The sequence below is a fragment of the Wyeomyia smithii genome, chromosome 3 (assembly GCF_029784165.1).
Source record: "Wyeomyia smithii strain HCP4-BCI-WySm-NY-G18 chromosome 3, ASM2978416v1, whole genome shotgun sequence".
Taxonomy (NCBI): Eukaryota; Metazoa; Arthropoda; class Insecta; order Diptera; family Culicidae; genus Wyeomyia; species Wyeomyia smithii.
The window spans coordinates 99,061,201-99,087,618 of NC_073696.1; the positions used below are offsets into that span (position 1 = coordinate 99,061,201).

At 37.6% G+C, this 26,418-nt stretch overlaps 2 protein-coding genes across 3 annotated transcripts in view; one reads left to right on the forward strand and one right to left on the reverse strand.

Annotated features, from left to right (window-relative positions):
- Window positions 1-26,418, reverse strand: part of LOC129733203 (mucin-2) — a 506,006-nt gene that overhangs the window by 229,424 nt on the left and 250,164 nt on the right. The gene's annotated exons all lie outside the window — the stretch shown is intronic.
- On the forward strand, window positions 19,622-20,580 carry LOC129733207 (uncharacterized). The gene has a single exon (XM_055694862.1). The coding sequence runs from the start codon at window positions 19,642-19,644 to the stop codon at window positions 20,176-20,178; it is 537 nt and encodes a 178-aa protein (XP_055550837.1). The 5' UTR covers window positions 19,622-19,641; the 3' UTR covers window positions 20,179-20,580.

Genomic DNA, 26,418 nt, shown 5'->3' on the forward strand with positions numbered 1-26,418 from the left:
ATATTAGAGATTTATTATTTCAATCTGGTAATGACTGCTTACGTTTATAAGCGCTGTTGGACACGTTTTGATTGGTGTCGACGAAATTGGTTCCTTGGTGTTTCAGATGTTAAGTTATGACGTTCCACCGAAAAAGCAGTCCAATACTTTTCAACTACCAAAGAGATGGGCTTGCCATCAAGAGAGTGGACCAAGTTAACGACCTTGATGCTAAGTTCACTAATCCCTCGGCTGTTATTTCAAAAGCTACTCGTCAGCTTGTATTTTTCACAAAAATTGCTCTAGACACCAAAGATCTTCACTGCTTAAAAACACTCCATTGCTCGTTGGTAAGACCTCTGATCGAGAATGATTCTCTAATTTTTTTTCTAATGGTTTTCTACGATTTGCACTGAGAAATTTACTTTGGTGGAATCCTATTAATCTTCAACCGTTTCCTGATCGCTGTCAACTACTCGGTCTTGTGACACTGGAACGTTGAAGGAAAATTCAACAGGCTAGTTTATGTCGAGTCGTATATAAATAATTGCCTCCACCGCTTATGGTAAAAACTTCAAGATTATTTCACACAAATTCGAATGATTTTGCATATAATTTTCAAACGAAATCGTGGTTTACGTCAGAAGCAAGTGAAATTTAAATGAGAAAAACAAATAACGTGACTTGTAACATTCAGAACTTTTTAAAGTGTAGGATTTAAAATGTAGAATCAAAGATTCCCAAGTAACACACAAAACATGTTAGAAAAGAATTCACAATGACAGTAGTTATATAAAAGTACTATTAGCGCAATTGAAAACTTGTGTTGTTATATTCTTATTCTCGAGATGTTCTTTTATAGCATAATTGTATTATATATTATAACCTGCAAAGTGCTTTCCTTATGGTTGGTCTTAGTATTTAGCAGCCAACGCTAAATTACTTGATCAAATTGTTATTGAAATTATTTGAACGACTTTAATAAAACTATTCGAGGTGGGAAAAAATGTGCCATAAAAAGATAAACAAAATGCTTGCAGTGCAACCAATATCATTTCATTTTATGTTACCGTATATCTAACAATGTTTTATAGCTTTGTTATATTCTAAGTCTAGATAAATTTGAAACTATGCGAAAACAATTTTAATATTCAAGTTACAGAAACAATCCATCTTGAAAGGTTGTACATTGCTTTTAATAATCAATTTATAATCAACTGAAAGTGCCTCTGACGAGACGATTGTCGATCTAGTTGCACTGCGCGTAACAATACATTTGCGCATGCGCTGGGTAAATGTTGTCATAGCAACGCATTTGCACATGCGCTTTGTTATGGCGAATTCTGACCCACGAATGCGCGAATTTCTTCATTGCAGTGGGTCAGTGAAGATCTACCAAAAAAAAACGACATTGCGATTTACTACGCATGTAATAAAGAGATGCCAGATAGTTGTTTACGAACTAAGCCCATGCGGTAGTGGGGTAAATTGACTCTTCGCAATGCAATAAATCAGCGAACATTCTGTAATGCATAATCTGTTTTCCACTTATTGAAAAATAGAAAACGCTATCCAATGAATGGCGCATGATTTTTTCAGAAGTAAAACACAATGTTTCTCCATGAAATTTGACGCGCACGTAGAACTTTGTATTACAAGCATCGAAAGGTTGATCTAATTAATATTATTTCTTATTTTTCGGTGATTATTCGAAACGCCAGATTCACTATTTTTTATTGTTCCTAATATAAATCAACGCCGTTCTGCAATCTTTTAATTTTGAAGTTTTATGCTTGCGTCAACGATGTTTTGATTAGTTATCAATTACAAATTGAAAATAACCTGTTTTGAACGTTTTCTTACCGTATTGGTACTCGAGATGTATTTGGCAGCTTCAGTCTAACAAGTTGGCTTGCTTTCATGAAGTTTTATAATACTTCATATAGCACCAGTACTTGTTATAGTAGCCTCCAATTTTTGCGCTTTTCTGGTGATAGAGATGTCATGGAAAAGGTAATGTCAACTGAAATCTATAACTGAAGATTGTATTAGAGATGATCAATGATCAATACGAAAGGAGAAGGTAAATTATAAGTGCTGTGTGCCACGCAAATTGTGATTGTATGTTCCGCATAGTGATGAGAAGCAGATGTGCGATCACACAAGCAAACTGACATTTGTCGAAAACGTTAACGTTTCACAGCGGTCGAAAATCGATCTTGCATGCAATCGTTATCGCGTGCAACATATCTTGCACACGATATCGATATCGAAATCGATATACTCTGGCAGTGTTGCGATGTTGTTTTATAAACAACCATAATATTTTTAAATTACAAATTTAAGTTACACTTTTTTTTTTCTTTTTCTTTGCGTTAAAGTAATGATCTTGACAAAATGAGCACGCATGAAGAAAGGGAAAAAGAAAGGAAAAAAAAAATAATAATAATAATAAATTAAGAAGGTTAAAATAAGAAAAAAAAATTACTTAAAAAATTTACAAAAAACTCTTTTTTTTCTCCTCTCTCTTTCTTCTTTGCTTCTCTATCTTCTCTCTTTTTTCTTGCAATCATATTAACTTTCTTTCTACAGTTTGTAAATTGAATGGAGTCATCCACAAACATGGAAATTGATGAAAATCCGATGGACGATGGCCTACAGAGCAAATCGCTGGATGATGTTGCTTCGTGTTCGTCGTCAATTCTCAATATTCCTGATCATGTTGCCCTAGACGACGTTTTGAGTGACGAGGATGGTGGAATCAATGTCACCATCAAAAACTGTAGTCAAGGAGTATGTGACGCCATTTCTACCCCTGTAGAAAATCTTCCGGTGGTCGGTGAGTCGACAACATCGAACATCAAAAAACCGATTAAACTGAATGGAGGAATGAGAAAACGCATTAGTAAGCTGATTCAACGCGGCTACGATAAACCTACAGCCCGTGAAATGGTTCTAGCGAAGCATCTTCCTGCTAATTCAGTAAACTCGGTCAAACGACCTAGTAATGCATTGGACTTGAGTGGATCCGGTGACGGTAAACCTTATCCAAAGCGAATCAAGGACTCGGGCAAAACTAGGACGGATTGGGTGGGTAAAGCTGCATTGTGTCGCAACGGTTCAGTTTCTGTGAACCAAAGACTAGATGTTGCAAGAGGTTCCACTTCTGAGCTGTCAAAGAGCCAGAATAGTGCCGTAAATCCTGCAATACCCAAGCAACTCTCGTACAGTGATGTCACTAGTCGAGTCAAAGTAGGAATACTCCCAAAAAATTATCCTCTCGTTGATTAAGTACAGATCAACAAAACCTCGTCGAAGAGGCTATTTTTGGTGCTGTAGTACTTCAACGTAAGGAGCAATTGAAGCCAAAGTTTGCTAATTGCACTTATAAACCAGGGTTCATGATAATCAACTGTCTCGATAAGCAAACATCTGAGTGGTTGATTAAAACTGTCCCTACCTTAGTTCCTTGGGATGGTGCGGAGCTCGTCGCCGTTGACGAAAGTAACATTCCAAAGAAAGATATTCTTGTCGTTGTTTTTCCAAAAAGCTCCAAATACGACAACAACACCATTAAAGCGCTCATCGAAAGCCAAAATGAAAACTTGAACACCGATGCATGGAGAATCCTGAATCGCTCGGTGATCAACAATCTGCACATTGAGTGGGCACTAACGGTCGACGGTGCGTCGATGAAGACGCTAGTTGATCGTGATATGCACATCGACTATAAATTTGGACAGATATTGTTTAAAAAATCTACCAAATCATCAGGTAAATCCAAAACTGTAGTCTCCAACGAAGGGAGGAATGGCAACTTTGGACAGTTTGGCAAAACCGATCGCACAATCCCAGAGGGCAATGCCAAGGGCATCAATGATGCCTATGGTAAACAGACCTCAGGGTCAAACAACATTGGTCCCATTTCTGTCCAGAGTGGTAACTCGTGCCCTTTGTCTGACTCTGGAAAACCTGTAATCGCTGAAGCACGATCAAAAAGCCCTGAAGCCAGGGATACGATCCAATCGAGCACACGCACATTTGGAAACCACTCCAATCAGAGGGAGAATCACACGCCCCTGAAAAATGGTAAACCAAACAAAAATGTCCAATAAAATAAAATTTATTCAAGTGAACCTACATCACGCCAAAGGAGCTAGCAGCGTCCTATGTAGCAGGTTCACTCGAGACAACTTGGACGTGGCTCTAATCCAAGAACCCTGGTCCAACAACAATAGAGTTCAAGGAATTTCTACACCAAAATGTAAGCTTCTTTATGATAGTACACATACTGCTCCCAGAGCAGCAATTCTTATACGGGAAAACTTAACATTTATACCCGTTACAGAATTCATCAGTAGAGACGTCGTGGCAATACAAGTGGAGGTTCCAACGACTCGTGGGATAACGGAGATCATCGTTGCCTCTGCGTATTTCCCAGGAGATAACGCTGAGATTCCTCCAAAAGAAGTTGCTGCGTTTGTTCAACACTGCAAACAAAAAAACAAACAGCTCATAATAGGATGTGATGCGAATGCCCACCACACGGTTTGGGGTAGCAGTAACATCAACGTTAGAGGTGAGTGTTTATTTCAATATTCAATTTCTCACAACATAAACATTTGTAATCAAGGTAATGATCCAACATTTGTTACTAGAATTAGACAAGAGGTTCTTGATCTAACACTTTGTAGCGCTAAACTATCTGGAATGATTGTGAACTGGCACGTGTCAGAAGAACAATCATTGTCGGACCACAAACAAATTATGTTCAACTATGTTTCTGGGGAGCTCGTGTCCGAAAAATTCAGAGATCCTAGAAAAACTAATTGGGATAGCTACTATTCCACACTCTCAAACAAGATTTTGCTCTCAGTGGACATCTCTTCCACTGAGCAACTCGTTGCCCGGTGAAACGGAAAACTTCTAGTCAGAACGTATCTTGGTGGAACAATAAACTTGAAAAGCTAAGAAAATCGTCAAAGAGGCTTTTCAACAAAGCTAAAACTACCGGAAATTGGACAGAATATAAAAGCTGTTTAACAGAACACAATCGAGAGATTCGAAAATCAAAGAGAAGGGACTGGAAGCGTACATGTGAGCAAGTTGAAAACTTGCCTGTTGTAGCTAGACTCCATAAGGCCCTCTCTACAGATCACACAAATGGGCTTGGCCGCTTAAAGAACGAAAACGGTCAGTTCACAACAGACTCTCAGGAAACACTTAGTGTCATGATGGATACACACTTCCCAGGCTAGACTCAATTGACTTCCGAAAATGCACAGGACTTCTATATGGCTCAACCTAGCTCAATTCACGACAAGGTTAAAGCTCAAGAATTAGCCAGTGTAATATTCACGACGTCAAGAGTTGAATGGGCAGTGGATTCCTTAAAGCCCTTCAAATCGCCGGGGCCAGATGGGATTTATCCAGTGTTTTTACAAAAAAGCAAGGATATTATAGTCCCCTGTCTGGTGGAGATGTTCAGGGCTAGCATGACACTAAGCTACATTCCGAGTAAATGGCGAGAAGTCCGCGTCATATTTATTCCTAAGGCTGGAAAACGTGATAGGACGAGTCCCAAAGCATATAGACCAATCAGTCTAACTTCTGTCATTTTGAAAATGATGGAAAAAATCATTGATCTACACATCAAATTATCTTACTTAAAAAGTAGACCATTAAACAAATTTCAGTTTGCCTATCAAACTGGTAAATCAACTGAAACAGCACTCCACACGCTGGTTTCAAAACTAGAGAAGTCTTTTGAGGCTAAAGAAATCTCACTGACAGCCTTTCTTGATATTGAGGGAGCATTTGACAATGCTTCTCACGAATCTATAAAAAATGCTATGAAAAAACGCGGTTTTGACATGTGCATCTTGAATTGGACTATCGCTATGTTATCAAACCGGTTGATAACATCCAATTTAGGAAGATCAACTTTAACGACAAAACCAACAAGGGGTTGCCCACAAGGAGGGGTTTTATCTCCCTTATTGTGGTCTCTTGTTGTCGATGATCTTCTTAACAACTTAACGAACCTAGGATACGAAATCATCGGTTTCGCTGATGACGTTACTATTTTAGTTAGGGGTAAATGCGGATCTACTATTTCCAATAGAATGCAATACGCCTTAAACTACACACTTAAATGGTGTAACCTGGAAGGACTAAGCGTCAATCCTTCTAAAACAGTCATTATCCCATTTACAAGAAATAGAAAGTATAATATTGCAACTCTTAAGTTGGGAGACACACAGTTGGTGCTATCCAAGCGAAGCAAGTACCTAGGTGTTATGCTTGACCACAAGCTCAACTGGAACGACCATCTAGAGTATGCGATCTCAAAAGCAAACAACGCTCTTTGGGCTTGCAGCAATACATTTGGAAAAAAATGGGGACTCAAGCCGAGGATGATTCACTGGATATACTCGGCAATAGTGAGACCCAGAGTAACTTATGCCTCGCTAGTGTGGTGGCCTAAAACTTCACAATTATCAGCTCAGAAAAAGTTAGATAAACTACAACGTCTGGCATGCTTATCAACAACAGGAGCAATGGCCAGTGCACCATCCAAAGCCTTAGAAGCTCTTTTATCTTCTACCCTTACATCAGTATGTACAACTTGAAGCCGAAAAAGGTGCTCTTAGGCGAAAACGTGTTAAATTCTTTCAGGAAGGAGATCTACAGGGACATTTACAAATCCTCAAAAATTTCCAACTGAACACCTTAGTAACCATGAATGAAGATCGAATGGACTCTAAGACTAACTTCAGTGTTCCTTTCAAAGTGATTGAATCCAATCGCACCGAATGGGATGAAGGAGGTCCTAAGGTTCGTCCAGGATCAGTCATTTTTTATACAGATGGCTCTAAAATGGGCGAGTCTACGGGCGCTGGGGTCACTGGACCAGGAATCAATATATCAATTCCAATGGGGCAGTGGCCCACAGTTTTTCAAGCGGAAATAAATGCTATTCTAACATGCACAAGTATTTGCTTGGCTAGGAAATATAGGTATGCCAATATCTGCATTTTCTCAGATAGTCAAGCAGCTCTCAATGCTTTAAAAGCATACACATGTCAGTCGAAGTTGGTATGGGATTGTATTCAATCCCTACGACAACTAACTGTAACAAACGTTGTCAATCTATACTGGGTGCCTGGTCACTGTGGTATAGAAGGAAATGAAAAAGCCGATCTCTTAGCGAGAATTGGTTCTTCAACTGCTTTCGTCGGGCCGGAGCCATTCTGTGGGGTATCTTCATCCTGTTTGAAATCTGAGCTAAGAGGCTGGGAATCAATGATGATTGATGCCAACTGGAAGGCTTACTCCAAAGCAATGCAATCTAAACTATTCATTACACCATGTAAAAGAATCACACGGAACCTACTCAGTATGAATAAAGCTGATCTGAGTACGTTAACTGGCCTACTTACTGGGCACTGTCCGAGTAAGTATCACCTTAAAAAAATAGGTAAACTGACAGATGACTTATGTCGTTTCTGTAATTCTGAAGTAGAAACCTCGGAACACTTACTGTGCCAATGCAGCGCATTAATTCAGCAAAGACTGCGTATTCTTGGAAAAGGTATCCTCACGCCTAACGAGATATGGTCTGCTGAAAAAATGAAGGTAAGGAACTTCATCAAAGAAGTCATACCTTCTTGGGGTGAAATGCAAAGTCTGGGTGCGACTATCACTGATACCCATAGTGATGGAACGAACTGACAGTGCATAAAAATTAACGCGGAGTATACCACAATATATCTAACTAATGGTAGCAGTGGTCATAGGCTCCTACAGGAAAAAAAATTGTATTAGAGAAGTTATCCCAACTGTTCTAAAACAACGTGTGTTACTTGAGTTTAGAACTTAGGGTTAGGGATTTAGGATATAGGATTCGAAAATTAGTATTCAGAATTCAGGGTTTAAAATATTCAATTTGAATTAGGGTTTAAGGTTCAAGGACTAACGATTTATGAATTAGACTGTATCGGGTTCAGAATTTAGAATTTGAGATTTAGGATTTAGGGTGTAGGATTCAAGAGGATTAGGATTTAGGAATTAAATTTTAGGATGATATATGAACAGTTTTCGATTCAGACTACGGGTTTAAGGGTTAAGGATTTGCAATTTGGGATTTAGGGGTTAGGATTTGAGATTTAGAATTGGACTGGCTTCAGAAAAAAATCAATTTTTTTGTAGGGATTTAGTATGTATTATTCAGATGTCAGCATGTAGAACTGGAAATGTAAAATTCAGGATTTAAGGTTTAGTTTCAAGGATTCAGGGTTTAGTATCAATAATTTCAGATTCACAAATTTAAATTTGAGATGCAGGTCTTGAATTTTAAATCAATAATTTTCGATTTTGACTTTGGGTTCAGGGATTTTGGATTCGAAATCTCGGATTCAGAATTTGCGATTTAGAATTGAGGATTCAGGATATATAATTTAGGAATTTCGGATTGAAAAATTCGCATTTGGGATTGAAGTTTTTGGGACTTAATATGTAGGATGTGTCCTTTGAAATTCAAGATTTAAGATCTTAGATTTAGGATCCAGAATTCAAAATGAAGGATTTCGGATTCTCGGGTTAGTGGTAAGGATTTTAGTATTGAGATTAGTGAATATTAGGGATTTTGTTGGGATAAGAATTTAAGTTCGGGTCATGAGATTTGGAATTTGTAATTGAGGATTTCTGATTTAGGAAAAGAGTTTAGGATTTATGTTCAACTCAATTTATGAATGAGGGTTTTGTTTAAAGAATTTTAGGTTTTGGCTTGAACAGGGATTTTTTTCTACTGCTGTCAAAAAAGGTGGATGAAAAACTGATTGATTTCTCATGAAAGTGCAGTCAGTATAAACGTTTGAGAAAGGTCCGTTACCAGCCTCCCGACGAAGTTTTCTTATGATGCCGAAACAACAGCGTTGTTCAAGTCAGTTTTTCGAATACATCTCTTGATTCTACCGATCAACTGTTCGCAATTCGTTGTTCTCCAGATATTTTTGCATCGAAGGAAACCTCAAAGAAAAACCAAACACAAAATTCTGGCAAATAGAGGAGAGTGAGCGTCATATACATACTCTCATTATTCTCCGAGCGCGTTTATGTTTTAGAGTAAAAGAGCGTCTAAAAGTTTCATATTTTTAGTTGCCACCCGTTAAAATTACGAATAGGATTTGAGATCTTAGATTTCAGGTGCAGAAATTGGGATTCAGGATTTGTAATTGAGAATTTTGGTATTAGATTTTAGTTTTCAGGACTTGGTATTAGGCATCCAGTATTCAAAGTTTTAGATGCAGGACATCAAATGTAAAGTTTTGAACTTAAAATTCTATATTGAAAATTTGAGATTTAGGATCAACACTTCAGCACTTCAGCACTTTAGCATAATCGCTGCTTGGTATTTAGATAAAAAATTTGATTAGGATAATAGTTCGATTTCTGGGTTCAGGATGTAAAATTTTAGATTGTTTAAGTATATAAGATTTGGGGTTTAAAAAATGTAATTTATGGTTTACTATTAGGGATTTCAGAATTACAATTAAGGATTTAAACTTTTATTATTTTTAGTACAGTCGAATCCCTCTATAACGACACTTTTTATAGTGACAAATCTCGCTATAGCGACATTCTCAACGGTACCTTCTGTTCTACAAATGCAAACATTCTTCGCATTATTGCGACATTTCGCTATAACGACAGTCCCTTGCGATGTCGCTATAAAGGGATTCGACTGTATTTTCAATGAAGGATTTAAATTATGGGATTTTGTGTTAGATATTTCGAAATCGGGTCTTAGAATCTAGAATTGGAAAATCCGGAATTAGAACTTAGGATTCAGCATTTGATATTCAGGTTTTAAGATGTAAGCAAGTTTTAGGATTTGGAATTTAGGACAAAGAATTCGAGATTCAGGATAAAGAATTTGAGATCCAGCCTCAAGGTTTTAGGATTGAGCATCGAGCTATTTGGATTCACTATTTAGAATTTAGGGTACAGAAATTTTAATAGAAGATTTACGATTTGTGCTTTAGGCATGAGAATTCAGGTCTTGAAACTTTGAACTTGAGGCTTATATTTTGGGATGTGGGATGTAGGATGAAGAATTTTGATTTTGGGTAAATGAACTTAGGATTGCGGGTTTGGGAGCAAGTATTCGGAATTTAACATCTAGGGTTCAAATTTTAGAATATAGGATTAAAATTATAAAATCCAAAGTTTAAGGGTTAGGTCCAAGGATACAGGATTTAGTTTCAAAAGTTTTGGATTCACAAAGTAGAATTTGGGATTTGGAATTGGAACTTTGGATTAGGAATTTTCGATTTAGATTTTGGGCTTAGGGATTAGGGATTTTAAATATCAGATTTAGGATTTGTAATTTGCTGTTAGAGGTTGATGATTCGGCAGATAAAATTTAGGATGTTAGATTTAGAATTTAGCATTTAGGTTTTAGTATGCAAAAATTCGAAAATCCGAATTTATGATTTAGGTTCAAGGATATAGGATTTAGTATCATGTTTTTGGATTGGCTCGGCTGTGACTCGTCGACGACTCGTCGATATCGAGATGCTAGAGCCGCTGAAAAGAAACTCCATCGCCAGAAGAAACGACAGCATTAAGAGCGTATTCTTGCGGAGGCGGAAGGTTGCTTCTCCACGATGCGATGCGAGGAGCTTCTACAAGAAGGTCAACGGAATCAGGAATTGAAACGTGTCAGCCCCTGTCATGTGCAACGATAGGGAGGGGAACCTGATAACCGATAAAACAGAGGTGGCCAGGCGTTGGAAGGAACACTTCAGTGTGCTGTTGAACGGTGAGGGAAACAGTATAGTCGAAAGGAGCTGGATGACTATTGAGAATGATGATCAAGCTGTGGATCCACCATCCATGGACGAGGTGAAGAAAGCAGTGAAAGAGCTGAGAAACTGCAAGGCAGCCGGGAAGGACGGCATTCCCGCCAAACTCTTCAAAGTTGGGAGCGAACAGCTGTATCGTGCCATCCATCGGATTATGCTGAGAGTGTGGTCTGATGAAGAATTTCCCTGGGACTGGTTGGAGGGTCTCATATGCCCGATCTACCAAAAAGGTCATCGTCTGGACTGTTGCAATTATCGGGGCATAATTCTTCTCAATACCCTGTACAAAATTCTCTCCCGCATCCTGGTTCACAGACTGAGGCCGTTGCAGGAGACCTTTGTTGGCGAGTATCAATGCGGTTTTCGAGGGAGACGCTCCACGACGGACCAAATGTTTACCTTGCGACAAATCCTCGATAAATTTTGAGAAATCAACGTGCAGACGCACCATCTGTTCATAGACTTCAGGGCAGCGTACGATTCAGTTAAGAGAAATGAGTTATGGCAGATTATGCTCGAACATGGCTTCCCAACAAAGCTGATTAGGCGGATACGTGCCACCCTTGAAGGTTCTACATCAAGCGTCAGGATAGCCGGTGAGATATCGGACTCGTTCGTGACGTTAGATGGTTTGAAGCAGGGTGACGGGCTGTCGAACTTATTGTTCAACATCGCATTGTAAGGTGCTATACGGAGGGCTGGTGTGCAGAGAAGCGGCACCTTCATTACGAAGTCGCACTTGCTTCTCGGTTTTGCTGACGATATCGACATCATTGGTTTCAACCGTAGAGCTGTGGAAGAGGCCTTCGGACCTCTCAGGAGGGAAGCTGCGAGATTAGGGCTTGTCATAAACTCTGCCAAAACGAAATACATGGTGGCTGGCAGAGTGTGTGGTAGTCCGTCGGAGGTTGGTGCTGCGGTGGTGCTAGATGGGGAAACATTTGAAGTAGTCGACGAATTTATTTACCTGGGAACATTAGTGACATGTGACAACGAGGTTAGCCGTGAGATAAAGAGGCGGATAGCAGCCGCAAACAGGGCCTTTTACGGATTACGTAACCAGCTAAGGTCCCGCAGTCTGCAAATCCGTACTAAACTTGCACTCTATAAAACACTGATTCTTCTGGTGGCTCTCTACGGCCATGAATCATGGACGCTGAAAGAGGCTGATCGGCGAGCTCTTGGTGTTTTTGAGCGTAGGATTTTGCATTCAATCCTTGGCAGCAAACTAGAAAATGGTGTTTGGCGCAGACGCATGAACCATGAAGTGTACCAGGCATAAAAATCGGCGGATATAGTCAAGCGGATAAAACACGGCAGGCTTCAGTGGGCTGGGCATGTAGCGAGAATGCCGGATGAGCGTCAAGCGAAGGTTATATTTAGCAGGAATCCTGATAGAGGTCGTCGATTTTGGGGTAGACCCCGCAGTCGTTGGATGTGTGCTGTCGACGAGGATGCACGCGAAATAGGTGTTAGGGGCGATTGGAGGATAGCAGCCCAAGACCGAGGGAACTGGGGACGTATTCTGGATTCGGCACTGGATCGATAATCGGTCTGTCGCCTCAAAAGTAAAGTAAAGTAACTATCATGATTTTGGATTTATAAATTAGTATTTGGCACTGAGGATTAAACCATTATAAGAAGGATTTTGGATTTGAGCTTTAGGCTCAAAGATTTGGGATTTGAAATTTTGGTTTCAAGATTTGATATTTAGAATTGAGGATTCAGGAAATAGATTTTTGGATTCAGTATTTAGTATTAGGGTTTAAGGCTTTAAGAAATAAAAATGAAAAGCTTAGAATTGAAGATTCATGTTCAAAAACTTAAGATTTAGTGTCAAGGATTTCGGATTCACAAATTGGAAATTATGATTAGGATTTAGAACTTTAAAAAATGATTTTCGAATTAAACTTTGAATTAAGAGCCTAAACTTTCCACTGAAGCCAAATATTTGGGAATCATACTTGACCAGAAACTAAGCTGGAACACTCAAATCGAACAAACAATTATCAAGGCTATAAACGCCTTATGGGTATGCAGCAGAGCCATTGGAAAAAGCTGGGATCTCAAACCCAGCATGATACATTGGATATATAAAGCAATAATCATATCCAAAATAACCTATGCGTCGTTAGTTTGATGGTCCAAAACCACTGAAACATCCACCCAAGGTAAGCTAGGCAAAATCTATAGATTGGCCTGTGCATCAATTTGTGAAGCTATGAGAAGCACTCGAAGCGCTCTTAGGCTACGTCGACAGTATAACCTGAAAGAAAGAGATCTTACAGGACACCTGAGAATACTGAAAGATTTTCAAATAAATAACCTAATAAAAAGTAAGCAGGATCGTGTGGAGAGGAAATCAAATTTCGAAATTCCCTACAAAATATTAGAAATAGAACGAGAAAGTTGGCAACAAGGTGGACCCACAATTCGGGACGGCTCAATTTGCTTCTACACAGACAGTTCTAAAATGAACGGTTCCGTGAGTGCGAGATTTACAGGACCAGGTATAAATATTTTTTTCCCATGGGACACTGGCCAACAGTATTCCAAGCGGAAATATACGCGATAATAGAATGCACGAATACGTGTCTGAAAAGAAATTATCGACACGCAAATATTTGCATTTTCTGTGATAGTCAGGCAGCACTTAAAACCCTGAATTCTCCTTTCTGCCACTCTAAACTAATGTGGGAATGCATCCTGTCGCTCCGACAGTAAGCTATGAAAAACTAGGTTAACTTATACTGGTCATTGTGAAATCGAAGGAAACGAGAAAGCCGACCTACTAGCCAGACAAGGGTCATCCACTAATTTTGTTGGCCCAGAACCTTTCTGTGGAGTCTCCCCGAGCGCTCTAAAAGCTGAATGTGGTGAATGGGAGATAGCGACCATCAAAGCAAAGTGGGATGTCATAAGCGGATTACGGCAAGCGAAAAGATTCATAGAGCCAAATCGCAAGAAGAGCCTCGTGCTGCTCAGGTTAAATAAGAAAGACTTGAGGATATTCAAAGGTCTAATTACAGGGAACTGTCCGAGTAAGTATCATCCCAAGTAGAAAGGCAAACTTAATGATGATAAATGTCGCCTTGTGGCATTGAAAGCGAAACATCAGAACACCTACTCTGCGAATGCCGAGTATTAATACAACGCAGATTGCCCATCTTTGATAAGGGACACATAGAACCTACCGAAATTTGAAGGGAAAGTCCCGGTGAGGTAATAATCTTCATACGAAGTGCGTTGCCCAACTGGGATAAATGTGCAATGTAGCAGGGACATAAACTCGCCAAATAGTGATAAACCTGCTCGTACGCACTTAGAGTAAGCTGGAGTATACCATAATAGATCAAAAAATGGTCACAGTGGTTTAGTCTTCTGCAAGGAAAAAAATTTAGATTTAAAATTGAGAGATTCAAAATTAAGGATTCAGGAAATAGAATTCAGAATTTTGGATTCAGGATTTCGCACTTAATATTCAACTTTAGGACATAGAATTAGAAATTAAAAGTTCAAAATTCATGATTCGTGTTTTAGAATGTGGGATTTAACGTATGAGGAAAAAAATCCGAACAAACTTTCAATTCCAAATTAAAATCTTGCGCAACTTATTTGTCTATACTTGTTTGTTTATTCGAGTAATGTAACTCATTTACAAACCTCATAGGAAAAACTCAGCTCTACATCGCGCTGATTTCCTGATCCTCTGGGGTACTTGCTTTATAACCTCCTGAATTCCGGATGTTTCAATTGTTTTGAGCTCCATCTTGATTTTTCTATCAAACAATCGACGTTTTTTTGCTCTGTAACTTTTATGGTAGACCATTCGCTTCAAATTTGCTCAGAAAGTTTCAATAGACTGCAGCTGTGGCACATTTTAAGGATTGTTTCCTTTCGGAATAAACCCGATATTACCTTGCCGTGAATTCGCTAAAGTTGCATTAGCATAGTTTGACAATGCAAGGTCTGGCCAAAACACTACTTTGTCTTTTTTTATGGTACTTATATTTAAAGTTCTAAACCTATTTCATGCAGATACTTGTTTACCGTTTTTGAATCAATCGAATATTTATTGCCCAGCTCACGATATGATAACGCCGACCGACCAGTGGTTTCCGCCCTTAATTTCGCTCGAACTTTGCACTCTTGCAAAGCGCATTTTCGTCCGGAACCAGATTTTTATTTGAAGGTATTTTCATTCTCGAAGAGTTTGTCAATAATGTATGTACATGTTTTTATCTATATCCAAGATCTTTAGAATAGTGAAACACTGCACTTTTAGATTTTTCTTCATTTCGCTCACAAAAATTACAAATCAATTTACGACGATCTTCTTCTGACCTCGCCTTTTTCCCAACTAATCGTCACTTGACAGAATCGACTAGTCGTGTTACCAGTTATATAAAAGTGGATCTTCATTTTGTGGAAAAGGATTTTTCGATTTGTGCAGCACTTCAAAATCGTAGACCAATTCAAAAGTTGTTCGGATTTTTTCCTCACACGTTAGCATCGAAGATTTTGGATTTCCAAATTAGAATTTAGGATTTAGAATTATGATTTTTAGTCTTTTTAAAGAGGGATAAAAGAGCAAAGTGAAATTGGTCGCCATCTTCGATTTAGTCGCCATCGTGGATTTAATAAAATCGTGTTTTTGTGCAAGTTTGCAACCACCGATTTTGAATTTTATACCTCCATTGAAAACTAAGAAAAAATGCTTCAAAGTATATTTGTGAAATTGGGTCATCGTTTGCCTCACCATTCAGATCACTTTTCCAAATCGAACCAAACCAAAGCAACGCAATATGCTGAGCCTGTGGTGTGCGTATAACGTGAATAATCAGTATTTCTATAAAATAAAATAAAAATAAAATTAAAATTCAGGATCCGGGATTGAGGTATTAAGATTCTGGTGGCAAAGATTTTGGTATTGGGATTAGAGATTTTATGAGGATAATGATTTAAATTTTGGGATTTAGAATTTGAAGTTAAGTACTTCAGATTTGAGCTCTGGAGCTTAAGGTGTTGGTTCGATAACTCAAAATTTAGTATCGAGAATTTTGGATTTACAATTTTGAGTTTAGGAATTAAGGGCTTTGAATGAAGAACTTTTTTTCGGTTTTTGGTTTCGAGATTTAGTAGATTTCCTATTTGAGATCTAGAAATTTGGATTTTATATCAGATTCCAAACTTTCGGATTACAGACTTAGCATTCAGGATTCAGGTTTTAGGATGTAGAACTCATGATGTTTTATTTGGAATCATAAGTTCAGTATTTAAGATTTTTTATTAGGGACCAAGAATTTAGAATCAGGTAGCGATGATTTTGATATGAGGATTAGTAAATTGATTAGCATTACGGTTAAAATTCTGAGGACAGGAAGTTTAATTTGAGATTTGGGATTTTGGGAATAGAATTTAGGAATTAAGAGATTGTGTTTTGAAAATCCTTGATATAGGCTTTAGGGTCGAGAATTCATGTTTTGAAATTTCGGATTTGAGGCTTCGGATTTGGGAATTAGAACTTGAGATTTATCATTTAAGGTTCGGATTTTAGGATGAAGGACCTAGGATAAAGTGACCAGACGTTCCGGATTTTGCGGAACAGTCCCACGTTTTAACAAAATTTCCAGGTCAGATAGACGTTCCGCGAAATGTCTAAAGTGTCGCACGCTTTTAAATTGTCTTTGCTGTTTAAACCAAATTGAACCACATTTTTTCCCTCTGACAAGCATTATTTTATTCGCCTCTTCAGTCTATAACAATGCAATTGAAGGAGCATGAGCGGGAACACGCGAAAAAATGAGCAAACATATTTAACACTTTTGAGTAAATTACCTCGTTTACTCGAATGCATTAAATATTCCATGAGTAGAGTGGTCAAGATTGTTGAACAGATAGTTCCTTGTTGAAGTGATTTTGTTTTTCATTTTTTATATTTACTGTGAGTTACGAGTGGCTGGAATTATTTTCTCAAAATGTCGTCAAAACACGCAAACAAACTGTAAAAGTCTGTTTACCATTTTTCGCTTCCATGAAATTCTGCCGTTTCACCATATTTTATCTGGTTACAAAGTGAATTATTTCCCACGCTCACGAAGCTGCTTTAGTGAGCAGTGTCGAGCACCGAGTGCGTGAAGTTGGTAATAATTCTTCCTCAATTGCCCGCTAACTGCGACCATTAATCTCACGCAGCGATTGGCTGTTAGTGTCTAACCACGGGAGCAGTGATCGTAGTCATGAGCTGCACCTAACAGCATCACATCAGCATCAGCAAACAGTTTATTGATTTGCATTTCATTTCAGTAGGATGCAAACTGTTCTCGTTCAGAAGTACTGCAAGTGAAATCACAATAACACCTAAGCGCTGACAAACAAGTGGGTCTTGTCTTGAACGATAGAACGTCATTTATTTAATTTAATTTATTCTTGATCGCTTTAAGAGTTGAAGCTGTAACATCTCGACGCGTCGCCCCTTTCTCCGTCGCGTAGCTCTTTCAGGCTCAATTGTAGCAGGTTGTTTTATCCAAAAACAGTTGAATAAGATGCGCGCGGTTTGGAGTGGTAAGATGCTTGCTGATATAACACTCGGCGGGCGCGAGCTGAGTAGTAATTATTTTTTGGGCTGTTTATTCAATCGCCTAATGAGGCTGGGGTATAAGCAAATTACTATAATTGGAAAAGTTATTATTTGCGCAACAAAAGCGAAATCGAAATGGAAACATCAATCAAAACTCAGTTATGTTGCCATTGTTGTACCCGAAAACAACAAACTATTTAAATTCACCATTCGTGTATCTCCTTTTGTAAATCGCATCTGGCCAATAAATTACTAGTTACCAGCTAGCGCCAAACCACTCACTTGCATACGGTACCGAATCGATATTGTTCCGACCCACATTCACTTTTCGCCTGCCATATAGTGCGCCGCAACATATTCGAGCGATTTTTTTACATCTTGCTCAAGCCCAGGAATGTGCAACTGTCGATTAAGCGATATCATACCCTGCTAACCCGAATGCACGGCGAACCCAGCCGAGAACCCGATATTGTTCGTTAGACGTTGGACAAACTCGATCTCAAAACGTGCCGATCGAATGACGTTCGCCCTCTGGCGGCAATGACAGCGACGACGGCGGCGCGGTTGTGACGCTAAATGCCAACCTGGGTGTGGTTTGTGGCAAGGTTTTTTGTATACGTTTAGTGATTGTCGATATTCACTGAAACTAGCACAAAGAACATGAATTGCAAGTTTATGGAACACTAACAGAGAGAAAGAAATAAAGAAAAAAAAACAGTCTTTGGATAAATGCTCACGATCTGCGCTGGTGAGCCTGCGACTCTGGTTTGCAAGTGGCGATGGAAATTCCTTCAATCAGAAGAACAGAACAAGTTCTTGTGGTGGCCGGCTCTCTGATACGGATATGTGAGAAAACAGTAGTTAGAACAGGATTTGTTCTGAGGATTATCGCGTCCTTGAAAAAAAATCGTGTTCGTCAAAAGGATAAACATCTAATGGCGAGGTTATGAAGAAAGATTAAAATCGATAGGGTTGTGATATGAATATTGTCTGATTGATTGGTTTAATTCGCTGTACATATTAATCGTAGAGATATAAGCTAGCAAAGCTCTTTGATTGAACAGAACACGAAGAATAAGAATCATGACGAATAACGTTTGCTTCGATACGAATGGTGGATAAAAGATGCCTATTTGGATATCTCCTCGCAGTAACGGAGCAAAACCTTTATCAACCAAAGCATATCTTCTGGACATTGTGCAATGATTTGGAATCAGAAAGCAGGCGCGATAAAAAACTTCTCCAGAAAGTTCGTATAAAAATCGCTGTTGAATTTCATTGCAGACAATAATTTAAATTTGTCTCATGCGCATCCTAGAAAGCTGACCCTATGACCTCGCCAGCAACTGAAACTCTGTATTTGATCCAAAGTGAACAAACGCGGCGTCCATCTTGCACACAATTTTCTCATGTCTAAGTTTTGAGTCAATACGCAATACACAACACCTCTTTATATGCCTACTATGTCTGCTATCTCGAGCACTTGCAGTCGACGATCACCCGAAATTGTTTTGTTAGTTTTCTCCACCAGTTTTATGGTCAGCTATGTAATTTTGGACAGTTATTTGCGAATTTTATCTTCACAGCTCACACGGCCTCGTTCAAAGTCTGCCACCCAATAATTTACTTCCCAAGATAAACTTGCAAAATTGAAGTTTCAAATCACAAGTGAGTCACTATAATCGTATGCCGCAATCGGCTATTCCTTTTCTTAGAGTTATAAAGATAAGAATCGATTACGATTAAACTCTAGGAACTGATGTTGTTATTACTTTCTTTCATACATCCTCTGGCACACCCACTGATAAGATTGCAATAGATATTTGAGCTATGGTGGGTGATATAAATATTTTTTATGCATATACATTTTATCACGATAACTAGTTGAAAATAATCTGCATATTTTGTAAATACCTATCAATTATCAATAAACATTGTTCAATTCAAATTAACATTTTTTGGGATTCCACTTTATATCAAGTTTATTATATCAAATATAACATTCTCAACTCAACCTCAACTTAAGCCAGTTCAATTATAGAAATGTTTTATTTTACGTAATAGAGTTATGGCCAACTTGTTGAGCCGAATACCCCCGTGTGTACTGATTGCACAAAAGTGTTATCAGCAGCTTGTCTAAGCCGCAGTATAAATACACACGCATTATAAATACACACCTTACGGCAGATAAGTGTCAGTTTCAATAATTTCGCGATGATGTCTAGTGCATTGGAATCCATTCTACTGTCCACGAAGTACTATGCCCCGGAGTCGTGGGTTCCGGGCAAATCGACTGAAATTGCCAGACAGATCAATGGGTTCGTGCGCGACTCCAACGAGGCGGCCATGCTGATCGCCTATATGATCTGTGATAGCAACGGATTCAGGGTGACCATTGAATCGGGTGGAGCAGGAACATTTCACGCTCCCTACTATGGTCGCGGTTACATCAAGCTATGCTGGAGAAGCAACTATGAGGAGGCGTCCCGAGATCTCTGCGATCCGCGTATTCTTCATAATCCGGATGTTATCAACAGTAGCGTTGAGTTGTGCACCCGTGTGTCTATTTGGTACTGGGAGAAAAAAATTCGGCCAGTGTTGGCTAGATCAGCTAGGAAAACTTTCTTCGATGTTACCAAAATATTCAATCCGGGAGCGGATAAAGGATCCACCTATGTTGCGGAGCGTTACAGCGTTTATTGCCAGGCGGCTAGAGTGTTGGGAGTTACAAATTTGATTCCCTGTGCGTGAGAATGCCGTAGCGCGTAGTGTATTTATTTTTAAATAATATGTTCCCAACTCGTCATTCCATTATTCAATCAATGCTGGAAGTATTATTGAAATGAGTTAGAAATTTCATTGAAATCTGCCTACAAATTTGCCCAAATAGGATAATGGATTTCTTCAATGGGATAGTTTGGCCTACTTTCAATGATCATCGAAATAAAAAGAAATACGTAATTGCTATGGATGTCATAAAACTAAGCATAGCTAAGTGCCCTTGAAGATTATGGCAATTGTAATGTTGAATTTGTATTTTTAAAGATATCAAAAAGTATCTGTTCAAGTATAAAGGATAGCTTCGGTGCTGCATGCAGATTTCTACAAACTTCAAAAATGCCTGTTAGTGTGGAAAATAATGAAAATAATGATTTATTATTTCCATTATCAACCAAATTTTGCTTTAAAGAGCAGCTAAAAGCAGAGCTTGAAAGTTGGACTCCATCCGAAAGGATCCATATAGCGATGGGAACTAGGGGAACTGCTCCATTATTCATCTCATTAAGTCGATATTGACGAAGAATGCACGGATCAAACACCAAATTTTCACGAAATCATTGAATAAATAAACTAAATATGCTTACGTGCTCTTATGGAATCGTTCAGCATTGCATGTTTAGTAAAATTAGCTAGATTTATCCTGAATTTTGTAAAACAAACCATTTTTCACAACGTTTCCATATCCATCTCAAAACTTGAATCACTGCTCAATATACATCTCACGACACCCCCATATTCATTACACTCTTAATCATGCATGAATCACATTATCATGAATGAACATAGCCGAAGCCCGTCGTAGTAGGTTACCTAGATACCCGCTGTGGTTGTTTACGTGTAAAATTGTAAAATTTAACCTAGGTAGCGATTTATGTCAATTATGTCGGAACAATTCAACATTGTCAGTGTGATTTTTTCGTATTAACAGAAACTGACTTGGCAACTTTTGATTTTCTTCAACGCAGTGAAAACAGATGAAAATACATACAGTTGAAATCAAGGATATGTAGAAATTCATCTCATATATTTCTGCTAATTCAAGCTCGTTTTTGGAAATTTGAGGTGAACATTTGAAAGATTGAAATATTCTTAGTGTAGTGAGTGATTTTGTTTAGTGATTAAAATAAAAAGTGGTTCGCTAGTGATGAAAAAAACTTTGGTTGGCTGCTTAACGAGTCCCGTTGTGGCCGTGTAGAGCAATGCGCGGATTTTGTTTTCTGAGGTAGGTGATTGAAATAAATGAGTTTTGTAGTGCAAATACCCGACTATAAAATCAAATTTAAAGCTTTAAAGTGAGTTTTTAAGGATTATACTTTATGAGGAATTTGAAGTGTTTTCATGTTGTATGAGATGAACATATGGACTGAGATGAATAATGGAGCAGTTCCCCTACATGAAAACAAGGAAAATTTAGCAATCGACTTTGATTCCAACTCCGAAAACTGTTAACGTAATCGCTAATAGAAAGATAGGCAAACCGTCTGAATACTGACTGTCACTTTTATCAACGCCTGCTGATTCCCCGAAAGAGGCCCTACAGTAAAGAGCTATACAGCACTGGGTGAAGGACATTCCAAGGAACCAAATGGTATATAATAATCATTCTTTTTATTACATTAGCGATAGTAATTCGATTGTTATTGTGAAGTGTTCGAACTTTGAGACTGTTCAAAGTTTGAATCAAAACGGAAAATAAAATTAAATTGAGCAAAAATCCGCTTGATGTTAGTATGATCAAAAGTTCTGCTTAGAAAACAAAATTTAATGAAAATAGTAGGAGGGTGGTATCCAAGACACGACCGCATAGTTGACGTAGGACTACAATTATTTTATAATTTTATTTTGAAGCTATGTTTGATTTGAGCTCGTTTTACTTTTGTAGTTTGCTTGATTTATTTTAACCAATTTAAGCTCAACATCTTCCAAAAGGAAGGTTTTTTGGTTCGGGTCGTAATATCAAGTATCTAGGTCTTCAGCCCAAATTCATCAAGCGACACCTCAAAAGACTTGGAACTAAACCTAGTTCATGGGGTGGCCATTTCTACTGTTAATGTCGTCTTTGACCATTTAAAAAGTCAAAAAATCATGAAAAAAGAACCGTTCATTATTGGCATGGTTCGATTTTGGCAACAGAAAAAATTCTGGCGTGTTGCCAAAATCGAACGGGGTCTGTATTTTGATTATTTCTTTGCAGCACTCTATGTTAGAAGAAAAAATATTCTCTTTAACATTCACAATGGTCCAGAAACCAAATTTAGGGGAAAACTCGGGTCTAGAGCTCTATAGCAATGTTTTAGAGAAAAACTTTTTTTTTACAAAGTTATTTAAAATTATTGGAGCTATACAATTGTAGAACAAGATTTTCTATCTACAAAAATAAAACAGTTAGATACTTGATAGCATCGAAAATTTTGGTCACCCTAATTTTTGATACTTTCTTAAAAAGCGCTTTAGCATATGTAACAACTTTGTAGAAGAAAGTTTTTCTCTAAAATATTGCTATAGAGCTCTAGACCCAAATTTCCCCCTAAATTTGGTTACTGGACCATTGTGAATTCCTTTCATTCTAATACAGCGAATTTTCTTTTATTCGCGAACAGGCAACCTTCTATAAAATAATTAATTGAGTAGAGTTTAGTAGAAATTAAACTTTCTTCAATCTCTATTTGTCTTATTGAAGTTGGCTCACTCACCAATCACAAAGCGGCAAAGATGTCACATGAATTTTTTCCTGCAGTTACATGCTCGTGGAAAAAATATCGATAACGAATTACAGTTTTAGTAAAAAATGTATATTCACAGAAAATTCGAAATTGACATAAAATTTTATGAACATGTTAACATTCAATTCAGGTCAAGTTAAACATTTTATCAGTATACAGAATCAATCAGAAAAAATTTGATCAGTTTCAAGACACTAAAGAACAACGAAGATACCATATTTGAAAGTTATATGTCCGTTATCTTCGAAAATAAACTGGGCTAGAGTGATGCACAACATTAGCATCAATTACATCAATTACAAGTAAAGTTATGTAAAGTAATATTTTCTTGCAAATGCTAATTCAAAAAAATTTTCAATTGAAAAACACAAATACTAATGTCGGAACTCTAATATCAAGATGAAATGAATTTGGTTTTCCTCTATACCGCCATCGCGGGATGCAACTAGTATTGTCATATTGGACTAAATTTATTTAGCTAGTAAAATATAATCATCAGTACAGTTCGCTTAACTACCTATTCAAAGATCTGTACGGAGCATTTTGGTTTTCTATTGTCTTTTAAATACCCTATATTCAGTTATTTAAATAAATCTGAAAAAAGCAGAGTTCAAAAATAAACAACGCATTTTGTTGTCCCCGGCGGTGCAGCGTATTTTGCGGCACCCGAAAAATCATATTGAGTTCTGATATTTGCTGCTATATCATACGAAACAAGAAGAAGAAGAAGACAATTCAAACGGCAATTCGATTGTTCCACGCCCCACTGTGCGTCAATAGCGGCAATGTAGTTTTCACTTTGCTTGACTGCACAAAAATGAACATCGAGTTTTTCTGCACTGATAGACGACGAATAACTAGCGCTCTGTTCATACATTGCTCGATGCAGTACTGTTGCCTGTGCCATCATATTCTCCTTGAAGACATCAGTTTTATTAACATAAACATATTTATCAACGGCAGAACGTAATACTGACTGATAGTGGAGGTGGATACGAACTTTCCGAAAAAGCTTCACCTTCAAGACATCAAAATAGTCTAGGCTCATGGAAGCTAACATTAGTTGACCTATTGGGACGGGGAGATTCTGTTAAATTTTTTTTTGCCACTGCTATACAGGATATCTCAGCAGGCAGTTGGTGTCTATTCATGAAGTCTGTGCCAGGCGTGCTCGCATTGTTGGTGGTACATTGTTGGTGAAAATTCGACCTTGAAACTATTATTCAATTTTCACTGTTTAACAATAAAGTGATAATGAAAATTGAAGAACCACAAAATTGTCCATCGTTTTATCAATCCAACGACATATTGATTATTGTGATCCATCATGTGGTTACATCATTATAACCGTTTGAAATCTTTCATTCCGACGTTACATCTTGGTTTTAGTTTTCGCGGAATGTATCTCGATATAGTGCGGTCAGACGTAGTCCTACGTCAAAAATCATGGAAAATACGGTACAACAAAAAGAGAAAATGAAACTAGAGAAAGAAAGGAAGTAAAAGAAGCACAAATAAAAAAAATTGAAATTAACATTGAAAAAGCAGAAGAAATGGAACTAGAGAAGAAGAAATAAATAAGTAAATGAATAAAAACAGTAAAGGAAAAAAGGAGTTAAAACAGAAAAAATGAGAAACAAAGTTAAAGAGAAGTTCAAAGAAATAGAAAAATAAGAAAAAAGACAAAGAAGAAATGATAAGCAAAACTAAGACATGATAAGAAAAAAATATACAGAGAGTGAAAGTAAAGAATTAATAAAAAGAAGGAGGAGAATTAAAAATGGAAATAATAGATACTAAGCAGAAGGAAATAGAAATGGAAGCAAAGTAATAGAATAGAGCGAAGAATAAGATAAAGATAGAGATCTAGGGAGGGAGGATGAATAAAAGAGTTTGCTTTAAAAATGTACAGCTCATAAAGGCAATAATGACATTTTTGTGGAACATTAACGGCAAAACCAGCCATGATAGCCAGGCTTGCGCACGGTCAACACATTTTTTTTTATTCGCTTCGTTAGTGTGCGTCGCAGTAGGCTTTCGCACACAAAAAAAATGGTGCAACAACATTCGCACATGGAAAATACGCGTTATTTTGTTTTGTTTCTGTCTACTTAATTTTATTTCTGTTGAGAAATGTTATTACAATATCAATGATAAAATAATTTCCAAAATCTACGCACAAAACGTGCGTAATTCTCATTTCAAAAAAATGTGTCATAATACCGTTTCGACTCAAACTTCGAATACTTAACATTAAAAACCGAATTATTATAGCTAGTGTAACAAAAAGTTCGAATATTATATACCATTTTGTGTCTTGGAATGCCCTGCACCTTGTGATGTATAGCTTTTTGAAGTACGGCAACTTTCAGGGAATCAAAAGGCGTTGGAAAAAGTGACAGTCAGTATTCAGACGGTTTGCCTATCTGTTTCTTAGCGATTACATTGAAGTGTTCGAAGCTTGAATCAAAGGCGAGTGCTGAATTCTCGTTAATTTCATAAACAAAACATGTTTAAATCTATATTAATAGCACTTAATTGCAACAACGATAAAATAACCAACATGCTTAACCTTTAAGATTGACGAGACAGTTTTTTTTCGTCGATTATTTAGTGCAGAAGTTACATCATAGTTTGAGTGTTCGAAATTTGATGCAGTACGGTACGTAAAATAAATATGTCATAAAGAAAAAAAGTCATGGTTGCAAGTACTCGTACTTTAACTCTTACACTTTAAGGGTCTAGAATAGTTTTCTGATTTTATATAGCAGAGAGGCATGTAATTCGGGAGTATTTCGTGATAAGGACGTACAAGGGTTATAAAAGTAGTGATACTTTTGTTTACGTTTAGACATACGACCTTATCACAAAGTACTCCAGAATTCATGAACTTTTTTCTCTCTGCTTTAAACGCGCTTTACTCGAAATAATATTCTTCTAAACGGTGTGCTAGATTACTCTCTCAATATTCATTCGAGAAAGCGTTCTTTGTTTTGGAAAAAAGCCCGCGATTTTCTCAAAAATATAAATTTTTTAAATTCCTACGTACAAAGATTATTCCTACGTACATTAAGTTACAGAAAAATATTGTTGTTCTGGGACAAAAGAAACTCAACTTATGCTGCACGCCGTTTGGAAGACATCAACTTCGATCCCCCTACAGAAAATGGATGAATTTATTTACGTGTTTATTTTATTATAACAACCATTAAATATATACTAGAAAGCTACTAAAATCAATTTTGTGTACCGTTTGTTGGCATTCTCTCTCAAACGACGTTGTTTGTTAACTGTAGATACGTTTGAGTCGATTTCGACCCAATTTTTTCTATGGAAGTGATATTTCCAGAACCGATTAGAAAATGTGGCTGAAATTTCTTTACATTGTTGCTTGAACATTGACGCAACGAAAAACAAACCCAGATTATACTTTCCGACCCTTTGTATTGTTATGCGATTTTCATGGGTATGACATTCTATAGTTCAT